Raw genomic sequence first — 17,560 nt, forward strand, 5'->3', positions numbered from 1 at the left:
AGGGGAGGCAGCTGTCCGTGCCACTTTTGGAATGGTAGGGAAAAGAAGGAGGAGGGATGGGTGACAGGACGGTTGGGGGCCAACTTCAGTGTTCAGCAGGTCTAAAGGGTCTCTTTTGCAGCACAGACTGAAGAGAAGAGGGAGACGTAGAGGGGGCTCAGACCTAGGGGCAAGCCCAAGGCCTCCCACCATCCCAGGCCTTACCTCGAAGGACAAGTGCATGGATACAAGGGGACCTGTCCTTGTCAAGAGTTTGGAGGTGCATTTGTAAGAAATTTGGCTGTCTCTCCTGCCACCCTTGGGCTGGTGCCCCCTTCTTCATCTCTCTCTCTCTATTGCACCCTGGTGTATGCCCTCGCTGCCATCACCTTTAGAAATACACAACCAGTTGAAACATTTCCATCTACATTCGGGACACTCGGGGCTCCTGGACTTGCTTGGATTCTGCTTTATAATTAATTAACCCTTTAGCCTGGAATAAGATCCTGCGTTGACATTTGCCATGCACCGTGCCCAAGTGATGATGAACTTAAGTGCCAATGAGAATGGGGCTTCCGGCCTCCAGACACAAACCCATACCAGGATCCTTGGAGCTCCTCCAAGCCCTAGTGTTCTCCCCAAACGCCAAAAAATCACACCGGAGCAAGACCAGCCGCAGCCCTGCCCACCTCAGTTTGTGCGCAAGCTTAAGAACGCTGCCATTGGCACAGGCTGTGACATCCGTCTAAAGGTGGCAGTGTCAGGAAACCCAGTGCCAACGCTGAGCTGGTACAAAAACAAAGAGCCCCTTGACCCCAGAGCAGAGGGATACGGGACGCTGTGCATAAGGGACAGCAAGATGGAGGATGCCGGGGTTTACACTTGCGTGGCGCAGAACACACTGGGAGAAGCGGTGACCAGCGCTGTGCTCGCCATCATCGATTTAGAAGGTAAGAACAATTCAGTCATTCCATACTTTGTTGCATTCTTCATATATTGTACCATGTAGATAAGCGTTATTATGTACCTCATTAATTTATTGGCAAGTACAACTAAAGGAAAACCGAGCGGTGCAATGCGGGGGTGATGCAACCCGCAACTGATACCGTGAGTGACATTTGCTGGATTGATAACTTGTGTTCTTCCTCCGTATAGCTCCTATATGCTTCATCAGCACATACCAGACAGAGCAACTATCCATGTCAGTCCTCAAAGCAAATCATCGCTCTTAACTCCATGTAGGCACATTTCTTTAAATCCATTTTGTAGATTTTGAAATGCATGTACAGAAAAGGCAACTGCCAAAGCATGGGTCTCCTTTTTTAGGTTTTAGTTCGCTCAAGCCTGATATTTAAGAAGTCCAACCTCCTGTGCTGATATTTCAGTTTTTGGTAGATACTGAAGAATCACCTTATGGATTCTTAGATGACGTGATCTCTGCAATGGTTTCCCGGGTGCAGTTATTAGGGGGTGCTGCTGTCCTTGGTGGATTTATAATTTATTTTATACTATAAAGAATTCAACAGGAGGAGTAGGGACACCCCAAGGTAGGAGGGAACAGAGCCCAGAGCATAGGCAGGAAGGTCTTGAGAACCAAATGTACCTGATTCTGCCTATAACTGAAATATCAGTTTTGGGAGGACCGACCCTTTAAAAATTTTGTAAATATTTGTGCTTTGAGCCATTGACTATCTTTTTACCTCTTATGGACTCTATCGGCAATCAGCAAGATTACCCTGCCTACACTCCAGCTTGACTCCCCACCTTTGGAGACTAATGGAGAGTGTTATGGTACGGTTCGGTTCGGTACGGAACGCAATTTTTGCCGTTTCCATTGTGGATGGTACCCTAATTCCGAACCGTACCACTTTTTTGGTACCCTTTCGTTGGGGTACCAAGCACTTTAGTACCGTACCAACAGGGTGGAGCTACACTCTGTAGAACTTTGATTGGTTGACAGAGAATCGTCCATCACAGCTTTCCAGTTACACCACGTCTATCATGAAAGGGTACTATTGGCAGTGGAAACGCAAGGTGTACCGTTCCGAACCGTACCGTACTGAACCGAACCGTACCGTACCACTCAGTGGAAACGAGGCATAAAGGCCCGTACACAGGATACGAAAATCGGAAGGGAAATTTCGTCCGACAAACGATCTGCCGATTTTCGGTTTTTGATTGGTTGACAGAGAATCGTCCATCACAGCTTTCCGGCTACACCACGCCTATCATGAAAGGGTACTATTGGCAGTGGAAACGCAAGGTGTACCGTTCCGAACTGTACCGTACTGAACCGAACCGCACCGTACCGTACCACTCAGTGGAAACGAGGTATAAAGGCCCGTACACACGATACGAAAAACGGAAGGGAAATTTCGTCCGACAAACGATCTGCGGATTTTCGGTTTTTGATTGGTTGACAGAGAATCGTCCATCACAGCTTTCTGGCTACACCACGCCTATCATGAAAGGGTACTATTGGCAGTGGAAACGCAAGGTGTACCGTTCCGAACTGTACCGTACTGAACCGAACCGCACCGTACCACTCAGTGGAAACAAGGTATAAAGGCCCGTACACACGATACGAAAAACGGAAGGGAAATTTCGTCCGACGAACGATCTGCTGATTTTCAGATTGTTAGTATATTGCTTTCGACAGCCGATTACGGATTTTCGGACGGACGACAAAAACTGGATATGCAGGCTATAACATTTTTATCGTACGTCAACACAACGTCTGATTTTTGTTTAATTAGTACGGTTTTCAACGGAAATAAATCTTGTGAGCAAGACTAGGCATGCTCAGAGATGAAAGAACACATACAAAACAATCCAACACATGACATCACTTCTGAAGTTTAATTCTGTCGTATGGGAAAATTCGTATGAAAATAACCTCGACATGAGACTAGCATGCAACAAAAAACAGACGAGAGATCGTTCGATAATCTGATCGTGTGTACGGGGCTTTACTCCTGCAGCAGACGAGGAAGTCTGCCTCCACTTGTTGGATTATCCATGGAGAGCAAGATCTTGTAGCAGCAACAGCAAAAGGGGAAAATGGAGAAATGAAGATGAAGAACACTCTCTTTATGCTATTATGAATAACGCAACAGGATGTAAGGGACAAGCTCTACAACAGCAGGATCGGGAAGGTCCATGGAAAATACAAAAAAACTATCAACTCTTCGGTATCTATTGAGAACATAAAATATCACTTTTGGGTGGAGTGCCATTATATCAGTTTAAAATTATCCTGAATAAACAACCCCCCCCCCCCTTTTGCTTTAGCAGAGCCTAATGTTTGAAGGAGCAGAGGGCAGCTTTAGAGGGATAGAGCCTGAGACTAAAAATAGTTCTAACCAGGATAACACCTGGCATCTTCCTTCCAAACATAACGTTGTTAAAGCTGATTCCTGGCCATGCACTGGCAGACCGTTCAGCAACGACTACCACATCATTCAGAACTGCTCTGCTTATGTAACAATTACTCTATTTCCAGATGGATCGGATCTTATAAATGTTATTTTTCTGAAAGTAAAACCGGCCATAGACGGACTGACTTCCTGGCGGCGGCCACTAGCAATAATCGCATGTAAAATCCGACAGGCTGGTTGTGCCCAAGTTGATCGATGGATCAACTTGGATACATTAAGCCTGCCCATACATAGATCGAATTTCAGCCAATGCCTGCTAAACCGCCTGAGATTTGAACCCTTTATGGCCAGCTTAACATACCGAAACTGACCAGCGAATGGGGGATGGATTCAATGTACACAAGCAAATTATTGTTTTCACTTCTATACCTCGAGGGCAGCCATTCTCAACCTTTTTAGTGCCGGTTCACACTAGGTCGCTCCTACTTCGGGGGCGACCCGTGAAGTCCCGTGCACCGCGACTTTGGCGCGACTTGCACGGACTTCATATAATGAATGTCTATGCAAGCCGCTCCGAGGTCGCCCCGAAGTAGTACAGGACCCCTTTTCTAAGTCGGAGCGACTTGTGTCGCTCCTATTAGAATGGGTCCTGTAGCACTGCATGGACCGCGACAGACCGCGACTTGTCAGGCTGACAAGTCGCCTGACAAGTCGCGGTAGTGTGAATGGACACTTAACGTGAAGGAACCCTCAAAATAACTTTCCGATCTCAGGAAACCCCTACCAATAATTACTATCTACAGCTCACAGTACATTAGTGGGATAGTCACTGGGAAGAATGTTATTTCCACTTGTGGTCATTGGGAAGAGGCCCCTATTACAGATAGCTAAAAAGATCATTGTTGTCAGTGGATAGTCATGTGAGAGTCAGAAACAGCTTATTGCTCAAGGAACCCCTAACAATCTATGGAGGAACCTTAGGGTTCCACAGAACCCCTGTTGAGAAAGGTTGCCCTGGAGTATCAGTCGTAACTCTAAGGTCTGTCTCAATGATTGTGCAGGCATTTGCATGTCACATATAGGCTATATAGATACGAGCATTACAAATTATCATTTAAAAATGCTTTGAAAATGCACTTTGTGTTCACATACGATTTTTATTGGTTATTTTGCACTGTTTGCAAGTCAAAATAGGTTTTTTAATGTGTATCGTCACCCTTGGGTTGGGACCAGGGGCGTAACTACAGGGGTTGCAGGGGTTGCGATTGCAACCGGGCCCAATGCTCCAGGGGGCCCAGAATTGGATAGGAGGGGAGGCGGGGGCAGCATGTAGAGAAATCACTGTCCTCCTTTTTCCTCCTGTAGCTGCAGAAAGAAAATGGAGGAGATTGGATCCTCTGTATGCTACCCCCACCACTCCTCCTATCCAGTTCACTTGTGTTCTGCTGTCTCTGGGCCCCTGTGTGCTCCCCTGGTCCCCCCCCCCACTGTGATCCCTCCCCTTTCCTGCCAGCTGCTGCAGGGGATGTGTAACAATAGAGAACCAGGAAGGGGTCGGTAAATATGTAATTTACCAGCTCCTTGCTTCTCTAAATGGACAGAGTCATAGTCAGTGACATTGTAAAAAAATAAAATAAAATGATAAAAAATAATACAATTAAAATACCAAAAAATAAAAACTACTGACACCAGTGGGTGAACTTCCAGGATCGCAAAGGTCACACTTGCAACCCGGCCCTGGCATTCCACCACCGTGGGGAGGCCCCAAGATAGCAGGAAGGGGGCCCACTGTAAAACTTGCGAAAGGGACCCGCTGTGGGACCGCAATAAAGGGCCCCGCAAGCGGAGTAAAGGGCCCCAGGATCAGTGGGAAGAGCCCGGGGCTTGAAGGGAAGGGCCCTCGGCCAGGGGTCCGGGGGGGCCCTTCATGGTTTCTTGCACCGGGGCCCTGAAGGTTCTAGTTACGCCTCTGGTTGGGACTGTACAGGAGTGATCATATAGGAAGCTGAAACGGCTCATGATCATATGCATTTGGGCATACAATGCAAACATTCATTCCTATAAAACAGGGGTCAACAAACTTTCTAAAGAAAGGGCCAGTTTACTGTCCTTCAGACTTTAGGGGGGCTGGACTGTGCTCAGTGGCAGTAAACAATGTCTGATCTTTGGTATTAGGGGGACAGTGGAAGCAATAGTGCTCCATTGTTGGTGTTAGTGGCAGGATTAATGCCTCAAGGGCCTGATAAAGGCAAGCAAATGGTAACATCTCCAGCCCCAGGGCTGCAGTTTGGAGGCCACTGCTATAGATGGTCCATATTTAAGGTGCTCCTCCAGTGGTGTATGGACTAGTGATCGACCGATATCGGTTTTTCGTTGCCGAAACCGATACCGATATTTTTACCAATGCATATTGGTATCGGTAAAAGACCCCAAACCCCTCCTCTGCACTTAAAAGCATTCAAAATGCTAAGTTTGGCTGTTTTGAATGCTGTCAATTTTTTTAATCTGGCGCCAGTACCCGGAAGTGATGTCATGACATCACTTCCAGATTTTTGCATGGAGACCCGATCAGAGCCGAATGCGGCTTTGATCGGGTCTTTGGCGGCCTTGCAGGCTGGTTGCCCGGGTCTCCCGGTGGGACGGGAGAACCGGGCAAGCCACGGAAGGCGGCGGGAGGGGGGGGACGTCCCCTCTCACTCCTTGTAATGACAGCCGAGCGGCTTCTCAGCCGCATTAGTTGTCATTACAAGACAGGGGACCCTCAGCTATGGACGCCGGTACCGGGGTGATGCCTCTAGCTGCAGGCATCACTCCGGTACAAGCACTTTCCCGAAATATTGGCAATATCGGTCACCTTCGAGCCCAATTCCGATATATTGGGGAAAGTGCATATTGGCCCTCGCTATATCAGATTTGCCGATAATCGGTCGATCCCTAGTATGGACCATCTATGATGCATTGTTTGGGCCTTATGGCCGATCTCTGGCCATGGGCAGTGTGACATGACAGACTGGGTGACATCACTATTGTCTTTAAACTCTGACACCAAAGCTTTTTGGTAGCTTCAATAATAGAGGAGGGAGTGGCTGAGCAGTGTAAAGGTCTTTAAAGTTGACCCTAGTGGGAAAAATATGTATGCTGCTATTACTGATTTCTTTCTGCAAATGATAACTGCCTAATGGTCTATATTTTGAGTACTTTCTGAGCCACTAACTCTGAACAGGATGGCAGTCCATGAAATCGAAAATGGCCAGTGACTTTGGAAGTTTTAAAGCCAAAGGCACAGAACAACAGCCAGGAGTTTAGGATTTTCAGAGGTGGGTCAGTAATAGGTCAGTAATAGTTCTCTCAGTATAGCTTTCCTATTTTTTTTTTTTTTTTTGATAATTTCCTATAACAATCACTTGTTTGACAGGTGGACTGACAATGTGAAAAAACATCAACCTACTTGGGGGTCCTACATTGGTGTCATATCAGTGATTACCCCAATGTAAAGGCCTAGAGAGCCTTCAGTCTACCATAGTAACATCTGACAAAAAGATCTAAAAACACTGAAGCAGCAGACTTTGTGAAAATTAATATTTGTGTCATTCTCAAAACTTTTGGCCATAGCTGTATAAGGCCCCGTTCACATTGGGGCGATCCGACCTTCCGGGGCGACCTCACAGGTCGCGGCGCGCTGCTCGCACCGTGACCTCAAGGCGGCCGGCACGGACTTCATAACATTGAAGTCAATGCAGGTCGCTCCAGGTCGCCCCAAAGAAACTCCGGACCCTTTTTCGTGTCGCTCCTATTAGAACGGGTCCACAGCTTCTCTATGCCAGGCGACCTACGGCGACCTGTCAGGCGACCAGGTCGCCTGACAGGTCGTCCCAGTGTGAACGGGGGCTAACTGGCCAGAGTGTGCCTATTATTGCAAATAGATATCATAATTCACTCGCGTCCAAAAATATCAAACCTCACCAACAGACACGTTGTTGATTTTTCATTTTCTCCCATGTCAGATATAATAATCCTATTTAGTGACGCCACGTGTTCCTACTGAACGCCGTCTGCATTCTCTGAAATATTGATTTCTCTTATAAAATGTCTTTGTTTAATGTCACAGAATTCAGTTTATATTCCAAACTGCAAAATCCTGCTGGGAAGAAGTTGTGAAGTTTTGTTAACCACTTTACCACCGGAGGATTTTCCTGCTAAAAGACCAGGGGTTTTTTTGTGATTTTTTACTGCGTGACTTTAACGGACAATTGCGCGGTCGTGCGACGCTGTACCTAAACGAATTTCACGTCCTTTTTTTCCCACAAACAGAGCTTTCTTTTGGTGGTATTTGATCACCTGTGCAATTTTTTGATCACGCGCTATAAACAAAAAAAGAGCGTAATTTTTGCAAAAATAACAATATTTTTCACCTTTTTTTATATGAAATTCCCCCCCCCAAAAAAAATGTAAAAATCAAAATTTTTTAACATTTTCGGCCAATTTGTTTTACGCTACCTATGTTTGGTAAAAAAAAAAATCGCAAAAAGCGTATTTTGATTGGTTTGCACAAAAGTTATCGCGTTTACTAACAAAGGGAAAGATTTTTGTCATTTTTGGTGTTTTTTTTTCTAACGAGTAATGGCGGCGATCTGCGATTTTTTTTTGCGGTACTGCGACATTGCGGCGGACAGATCGGACCCTTGACTGACATTTTTTACACTTTTGGGGGTACCAGTGACATTACTGCAGTAATCAGTGCTATATATATGCACTGTTACTGCAAAAATTACACTGGCAGGGAAGGGGTTAACTGTATTGGACAGGGAGGGGTTAAGTGTGTCCTAGGGGCGTGCTTCTAACTGTAGTGGGACACTGCTATTGGTGTAAAAACAAAGATCAACGGTTCTACATAGTAGAACCGTCTGATCTTCATTTTTACACAGGGAGAACTGACAGGCGGCTTGTTTACATAAGCCGCTCTGTCTTTCTCCCGCTGTACCGGCGATCGTAGTGTGACCGGTGGACATCGGGTCCGCCAATCACACTCCCGCACTCCTCCGTGAACGAGCCGAGGCGGGCGCGCGTTCGCCCGCTATTGGCTCTAGAAGGAGTGACAGGCGAGCGACGTAGACCTACGTCACTCTGCCTGGCCGGGGCCGACTGCCGCAGTAAATATAATGTGAGCAGTCGGCAAGTGGTTAAAGCATCACACCACCTTCTATAGAATAACAGATAGCAGAGAAATATTAAACAATGTAAACAGTTTAGTTTTACAACACCTATCTCCTGGTACACACAAGGAGAGAGAGGCCACCCACCACTTTGAAAAACCAGAATCTAAAACTGTGGTAGGTTGGATTTAGACTTTTTCTCCAAAAAAAAAAAAAGATTTGTTTATAAGGGTCGCTGGATTTTAGGGGTCCTGGACCTGTATAGTGTTTGTGAAGATGATAAAAGCCACAAGCAGTCATATGAATGGAGTGTGTGTGTGTAGGGGGGGGGGGGGTTGGTTGGGATACATTTATAGGACAACCTCCCAGACCTGGGGTCCTTGGATTGAGTCCTGGCCTGGACTCTATATGCATTGAGATGGTATGTTTTCTGTGGCCTTGTATGGGTTTCTTCCCGCACTCCAAAGTGCAATTCCCATGCCAGTCTAAGGGCAATGCAATCTCAGTGCAAGTCAATGGGCAATGCAAGCTCAATACAAATCAATAGGCAGTGAAATCTTAATGCATGTCAATGGGCAATGGAATCTCAGTGCCAGTCAATGGGCAATGCATTCTCAGTGCAATTCAATGGGCAATGCATTCTCAGTGCAAGTCAATGGGCAATGCATTCTCAGTGGCAGTCAATGGGCAATGCATTCTCAGTGAAAGTCAATGGGCAATGCATTCTCAGTGAAAGTCAATGGGCAATGCATTCTCAGTGCCAGTCAATGGGCAATGCATTCTCAGTGAAAGTCAATGGGCAATGCATTCTCAGTGAAAGTCAATGAGCAATGCAGTCTCAGTATAAGTCAATAAGCAATGCAGTCTCAGTATACAGTAGGTCAATGGGCAATGCAATCTCAATACAGGTCAATAGGCAATGGAATCTTGGCTGTTTGGTTAGATTAGACCTAAAGGACAATCTTATAGAACTGGGATCCTTAGTTTAAGTCCTGGCCAGGACACTACCTGCATGGACTTAGTCTGTTTTCCGTGGCCTTGTATGGGTTTCCTCCTGCATTCCAAAGACATTGTTGGTAAGTAAATTGACCCTAGTATAGGTATTTATGTGTGATAGGAATCTTAGATTGTGAGCTCCTTAAAGTGATTGTAAAGTCCCTTTTTTTTTTTAAATAACAAACATGGTATACCCAACTCCTCTGTACAGTTGGTTTTACACAGGGCAGCCTGGATCCTTCTCTTCTCGGGTCCCTCTACGCTGCTCCTAGCCCCTCCCTCCTGTTGAGTACCCCCACAGAAAGAAGTCTGCTATGGGGGCACCCGAGCTGAGCTGCAGCTCCGTGTGTCCATTCAGACATGGAGCTGTGGTTCTGCCCCGCCCCCTCTCTCTCCTGATTGGCTAAATTACTTTGATTGACAGCAAATGGTGCTGCTGCTGTGTCTCAGCCAATCAGGAGGGAGAGTCCCAGATGGCTGAGGGACTCATGGACATCGCTGGACAGGGATGGGACTCAGGAAAGTATTAGGGAGTGCTGGGAGGGCTGCTACACGCACAGAGGGCTTTTTATCGGGATGCACCGCCCCCCCCCCCGGTCGCCGGTCCCCCACCAGCTCCAGCCCGCACTGTCCCCCACCAGCTCCAGCCCGCACTGTCCCCCACCAGCTCCAGCCCGCCGGTCTCCCACCAGCTCCAGCCCGCACTGCCCCCCCCGGTCGCCGGCTCACTCACCCTGGGCAGGCAGCAGTGGCTTCCCCCTCAGTTTCCTCCCTCCTCCTCCTCCGCTCCTTGGCCAATAGCATGGCTTTTCCTTTCAGCCAATTGGGAAACGGGTCTCAGGACCTGATTGGCCAGGAGGAGAATCAGTGTGGCAATAGGGAATATTCATTCGCTATTATCACACAACTGGGTGGGCTCAGGACGCAGTGCTCTCCGCCCCGAGCCCACCCTTTTTTGTAGCCTATTAAAGCCTCTGGCTCTAATCACGTGCTTCAAAAAAGAAAAGAATAAACCCCATTGGAAGCCCCCAGTGCACCAGCCGCCACAGGGTGAGGGCCACATGAAATGGCCTGAAGGCACGGATTCAGCCCCTGGGCCTTGTGTTTGACACCTGTGTTCTAAAAAAACAAGGAAAAAGGAGAGGTTTGGGGGCTCACAGAGGACCTCACGAAGAGGCAGAAGAACACAGTAGTTATTTCATGAAAAATAGATTGCAGGACCATTAAATAGTGGATTTGGGTGGATTCTTTTCTAACAATATTGTTTACAATGTCCCTTTAAGGGCAGGGTCTAGCGTGAATGTACACTACGTAAATTGCTGCGTAAATTGATTGCTTTATATACTCTAAATGTCTGTAACAATATTAATAATAAAACAAAATTCTGTTCCTTTGGTTAAAAACGATTATTATCCCAGCTTGAGGATCTGAGATAAATGATTACCAGGTTCTATATACTCTTGTGGTGTCATTAGAGAATACATGGAAATGTATCTTTAATTTGTGAATGACCCCCGAGCCTGCCAGTGTTGTTCTCCGGTGTGATGGGTCACATTCGGAGCCGTCTGCAGCCATTTTAATGTGTGTTTACCCTTGCAATGTCATTCCCGTGTCACCGGAACGGCTCCCTGTCCATCGCAGTGTTAGCTCAGTTAATGAATCTAATCTCAGCAGACGATGGGAAGGTTGTGTGAAATACTAATGGGAAGCACTCAGCCTGGCTGATGTCTGAGCCATACAAAGACATTTTCTGCGCATTGTTCAGCCTGGTCAGTCTATATTCCATGAAATGATCAGCATTTATAGGGAAAGGTGCAATTCTCTACCAAAGGCCTGCAATGTCATGTGTGTTGTTATATTCATTCAATTCTTACTCCTGAGATAAATACTGTAAGGAGTTTCCACCACTGACCTCTCTCTGAAAATGCTAGTTACTTGGCTGTCAGCCTAATCCTTTCTCTTCAGTACTATTTAGACCAAGTATGCAGTTGGGATACCTAACCTGCATTCCTCTTTTGAGTAAATTCCTAATACAGTTCTGAAGCTAAAGGATCGGCATGTTAGCAAAGCAACTAGCATTTTCAGGAGTCGTGCAATTGAAGCCTAAGTGCCCTTTCACACAGGCTTTCCAATCAGTCTGTTTTTTTAGTGCAAGTCAATGGGTAATGCCATTCCAATGCAAGTCAATGGGTAATGCCCTTCCATTGCGAGTCAATGGGTAATGCCATTCCAATGCAAGTCAATGGGTAATGCCATTCCAATGCAAGTCAATGGGTAATGCCATTCCATTGCAAGTCAATGGGTAATACCATTCCAATGCAAGTCAATGGGTAATGCCATTCCATTGCAAGTCAATGGGTAATGCCATTCCATTGCAAGTCAATGGGTAATGCCATTCCAATGCAAGTCAATGGTTAATGCCCTTCCATTGTGAGTCAATGGGTAATGCCATTCCAATGCAAGGCAATGGGTAATGCCCTTCCATTGCTAGTCAATGGGTAATGCCATTACAATGCAAGTCAATGGGTAATGCCATTCCATTGCAAGTCAATGGGTAATGCCATTCCAATGCAAGTCAATGGGTAATGCCATTCCATTGCAAGTCAATGGGTAATGCCATTCCAATGCAATGCAATCTCAATGCAAATGCATCTGTTAGAAATCACAGGGCCCCAAACAGCCCACCTGACAGGGCCCACCCCGGCAGGAAGTGACTGACAGAGCTGCTGTTAGAAATCACGGGGCTCCGTACAGCCTAACTGGCAGGGACAACCCCCCCATCTGAGTATATCAAGACAATATGTTTTTACTAAAAATACACTAAAATCATTATTAGCGGAAACAAACAGAACAGAGAAACTGTGTGAATGAGCCCTTTTTAATTGTTTTTTCATTGTGCCCCCCCCCCCCCCTGCAGTACTGCAGGCTCTCCTGTCCTATAGAAATAATAACAAATTGTAAAAAAAAAATATCAATTAAACATTGTAATGAATTAATTTAAAAAAATTGTAAAATAAAATAATTGTAAACGTTTTTAACATTTTTTAAATAAAATTATAATTTTTTTTTAAATGTTAAAAACTTTTACAATTATTTTATTTTACAATTTTTTTAAATCAATTTATTACAATGTTTAATTGATATTTTTTTTTACAATTTGTTATTATTTCTATAGGACAGGAGAGCCTGCAGTGCTGCAGGGGGGGCACAGTGAAAGGGTGGCACACGGGGGGGGGGGATCAGAAGCTGGCAGAACAGGGAGGGGGATCGTTGTCGGAGGAGCAATGTCTGGAATAAGATAGTACAGCAGGTTCTTCTGCTCAGCAGGTGCCTGGGCTCCCCTTTTGAACTGATCGGTCCCAGTACAGGAGAGCTGACTGTACTGCCTTATTAGCGGCCCTGACTGTAATAGTTAAAGCGCATTACCGCAACTCACAGGTTTGAATGGGCCCTAAATGCACTATCGTTATTAACCACTTCTGGACCGGAAGGATTTGCCCCCTTAATGACCAGGCCATATTTTGCGATTTGGTACTGTGTTACTTTAACGGACAATTGCGCGGTCATGCAATGCTGTACCAAAATGAAATTGATGTCCTTTTTTTCCCACAAATAGAGCTTTCTTTTGGTGGTATTTGATCACCTGTGCGATTTTTATTTTTTGTGCTAAACCAAAAAAAGAGCGATAAATCTGAAAAAAAAACAACAATATTTTTCACATTCTGCTATATAACATTCCCCCCAAAAAATAAAAAATTACAATTTTTTAACATTTTAGGCCAATTTGTTTTCTGCTACATATTTTTGGTAAAAAAAAATCACAATAAGCGTATTTTGATTGGTTTGCGCGAACGTTATCGCGTCTACTAACTACGGATATGATTTATGCCATTTTTATTGTTTTTTTTTTTACTAGTAATGGCAACAATCTGCGATTTTTTGCGGGACTGTGACACTGTGGCGTACAGATCGGACCCCTAACTGACATTTTTGACACTTTGGGGGTACCAGTGACAGTACTACAGTAATCAGTGCTAAAAATATGCACTGTCACTGTAATAATGACACTGGCAGGGAAGGGGTTAACACAGTAAGTGATTAAGGGGTTAAATGTGTACCTAGGGGCGTGTTTCTAACTGTAAGTGGGCGGGGCTTGTGAAATGATCACAGAGACCTGTGATCCTATATAGAAGGATCACAGGCACTCTGATCATTCCAGAGAGAAGAACGGTCAGCTGTGTTTACAACAGCTGCCCGTCCTTCTCTCTTAGTGGGGAGCTATTGCGAGTGTCAGGCGGCAATCGGAGTCGCCTGCCCCCTGCATCGGAGTCCCCGGTGACGATTGGGGGCGGGAGCGCGCTGCTGGTGGCGCGCGCTCGCTCCCTAGCTGCAGGCGCGTAACCGACATATACCTACGTCAGTTCACGCAGGAGGGAGTATAACTGCGGCGGGCGGTCCGGAAGCAGTTAAGCGTTCAGATATGAGAATTTAACTAAAGAATTCAATACGAAATTTTGTGTTTTCCTTATTTCAATGGTATTGAGTGTATCCATGATTGGTAAGGGGATGTTTCTGTAGCGGTCAGAGGAGTAGGGGAACCGCAATGCAGAATTCAAGTACGGTACAGCAGACAATGAGGCTGAAGCAGATACCGGCTTTATTAACCAACAGAGTATAATGGCCGGAGAATGATGTTAACAGTAATAACAGATTACATAGGTTTACAGCAAAGTTAACTGCAACGTGATACATAAAATGGCGCTCCCGCCAACGCACACACAGAAATACAGGCTACTCTGCTATATGATCCTATCTGATTCCCGCTAACCGGGACACGTTGCTGAAACGCTCTGTCTACAGAAACCTGCTCTATGCCCTGCCACAGGTTAGCACCGGTGCACACTCACAGTTCTGTAGGTACAGCTGCTTTATCTCAGTCTCTGTGATGGTGGATGTAGTCAGGTCTCTGGATCTGTCCCTTGCTGTCTGTAGCTGCAGTCTCTTATGCACTGGTCTGGGTTTCTTTGCAAGTAGTTTATCTTGTTCTGTCACTTGGAGGTCACTGCAGTCTGGCCCCTTGCTCTGTAACTTGCTTAAGGTGCTCTGGGATGTTCTCTCCTCTCTTCCTCTGGTTCTCAGCTGCTGTCCGTAGTATCACAGTTCAGCTCTGTCTCCTCTGGCAAGATCCTGTTGCTCTATCCCAGGATTATACAGTCTATATGCCCTCTCAAGGCCACAGCATGCAGTCCCTTTTCTCAGCTCAGCACAGCCATAGAGAGACGAACACCACACCCTTCCTAGAACTTGCTACTTCCTCCTCTCTTCACCTAAAGCAACAACAGTGACATCTTGTGGCTGAAAGATGCATGACAGTCTGTGGGAATTTCTCAATAGAAGTACAGTGTAATGGAGTTAGTCATTCAAGGGGCTGACCTCCTACATTTCCACCAGAGTTGCACAGGAACGCGGTATGATGCATGCATTATTTTTGAAAAATTTGCTGCACCGTGGAACTTTTGCATGTTATCAAAAAATAATAAATACTATTCAAACAGAAAAATTTGCCACCCCAAATCGCATGGTACTGCATACCATGCCATCTGGTGCCTGCAAACGCACTGCATTTGTGATCTGTGTTCGAGGTGCTGTTAACAATGTATTGGCACCTGCAGCAGAACGCAAAGGCAGTGTGCCGGAAATAGGCACAGAATCCACCATACTGGTGTATACTGGCCCTAACAAAACCACGCATGTCAAGTCAGTGACTGCCTGGGATAAACTATACCAACCATTCTGTGTATACTGAGGCAGCTGCAGACGAAAGAAAGTGAAGAAGGGTCGCCTTGTCACATGAAAAGAGAGCAAGAAAACATCACTGCGGATTCTCAGCGGCAGTGACACTGCAGAATGCTATTCAATGCATATTTACCCCCCTATGTGATACGCAGGAGGCCGAGCCATAAATAATAAATTAACTTTATTTTTGTAATGTGTTGAGTCACATAAGTTTTCACTGGAGTAACCAGAACATCGGATAACATAATAAAGGGGAGCCACAGTTTTTTAGGCTGGATTTACATACACTATATTACCAAAAGTATTGGGACGATTCCACTTTAATGACAGGCTATCACATATGCGTGTACAGCCGGTGTCCTGCCAAAATCTCCAACTTGCCAAATTCTCCAAGGACGTTACTTCCAGTGAGTGTACACCAGGAATAATTAGAGATTTCGACCACTTGGTGTGTTCACACAACACTGTCAGCCTTTACACTACGGTAGATGCTATAATTAGTGCAGATTGTTAGTCCGCCCACTAGTTGTTACCGCCGTGGAGGCAGCCATGTTTTTGATTACTAGGGGGCGGACTAACAATCTGCACTAATTATAGCATTTACCGTAGTGTAAAGGCTGCCGGTGTTGTGTGAAAACACCAAGTGGTCGAGATCTCCAATTATTCCTGGTGTACACTCACCGGAAGTAACGTCGTTGGAGATCTCAGCAAGTTGGAGTTTCCAGTAGAACACTGGTATCCACTCTTTTGTGCTGGGAGTTTGCGCATTCAGCACCTCAGTACTGTGACAGCACCCTTACTGACAGCTTCTGGTCACTCTGTATAATTGGGAACTGGTGGATCTGGCTTCCAATCGTATGACACCTCATACAGAGGCGTAACTAGAACCTTCAGGGCCCCAGTGCAAGAAACCATGAAGGGCCCTCCGGACCCCTGGCCATGGCCTTTCCCTTCAAGCCTGGGGCTCTTTCCACTGATCCTGAGGCCCTTTATTACGGTCACACAGCGGAACCCTTTCACAAGTTGTGCAGTGGGCCCCCTTCCTGCCATCTTGGGGCCTCACCACGGTGGTGGAATGCCAGGGCCCGGTCGCAAGTGTGACCTTTGCGATCCTGGAAATTCACCCACTGGTGTCAGTCGTTTTTATCTCTTGGTATTTTAATGTTTTTTTTTATTATTTTGTTTTATTTTTTTTTTACAATGACTATGACTCTGTCCATTCAGAAAATGAAGTTGCTGGTAAATTACATATTTACCAACCCCTTCCTGGTTCTCTATTGTGACACATCCCCTGCAGCAGCCGGCAGGAGAAGGGAGGGAGCAACGTGGGGGGGGGGGGGGAACCAGGGGAGCACACAGGGGCCCAGAGACTGCAGAACACTAGGGAACTGGATAGGAGGAGTGGCGGGGGCAGCATACAGAGGAACCAATCTCCTCCATTTTCCTCCTGCAGATACAGGAGAAAAAAGGAGGACAGACAGTGATTCCTCTACATGCTGCCCCCGCCGCCCCTCCTATCCAGGTGTACAGGGGAGCCGCACAGGCCCCCTGGAGCATGGGACCCAGTTGCAATTGCAAACCCGTGCAACCCCTGTAGTTACGCCCCTGACCTCATAGGTGTCAGTGGTATTGTATCTGAGAACCAGAAGTTGCCGATCACTCAAAGAACCCCTTGCAACCTCTGGAGGAACCTTTGCTCTGAAGGCTCTACAGTACAGATCAGGTGTATACTTACAATACCCCAAGTCTGTAATCTGCAGCCCCACTTCATGGAATGATGCAGACCCTGTTGATTGCATTTTCTCTCTGTTTGGTAGATCTGAGTTTTTGCATCAGATGTTTGCCCCCTGTTTATTACATGTAAGTATTTTCATCAAATTGGCAGTGCTGAGACAAAATCTGTGTAGCGCATTTGCGTTGTAGCATATGTGTGGGAAGGCAGTGTGTAGGCTACGGAATACTAAATGGGGCCAAACTTTTTTATGCATAATTAGTAAATCTTTCACAAACACAAAGCTTTTCTTTGTTTTGAAGGAAATAATTTCCCCAAGAATAAAATGTACACAGGTCTACATACTGCACGATAGTGTAACTACCGATCATGGGGCCCCATAGAAAAATTGTAATGGGGCTCCTTGGGAAACCTCCTTATTGTCATGGATCTTAGCAAACGTATGTCTAAATTACAGTGGAACTTCACTCTCTTATTCAACATTGACTATTTTTAAATATTTTTTTATTCTGCTTGAGTTTTTCTTG

The 17,560-nt window shown here is 45.9% G+C and overlaps 1 protein-coding gene across 1 annotated transcript in view; it reads left to right on the plus strand.

Moving 5' to 3' along the window:
* Positions 1–92: 92 nt before the first annotated feature.
* Positions 93–17,560, plus strand: part of SPEG (striated muscle enriched protein kinase) — a 450,680-nt gene continuing 433,212 nt past the window's right edge. Inside the window, exon 1 of the mRNA XM_082262051.1 lies at positions 93–929. Within this exon, the coding sequence (XP_082118177.1) occupies positions 503–929 (427 nt within the window). The 5' untranslated portion in view covers positions 93–502. The remainder of the gene's footprint in view (positions 930–17,560) is intronic.

This window comes from Pelophylax lessonae (assembly GCF_965119305.1).
Source record: "Pelophylax lessonae genome assembly, chromosome: 6".
Lineage (NCBI taxonomy): Eukaryota > Metazoa > Chordata > Amphibia > Anura > Ranidae > Pelophylax > Pelophylax lessonae.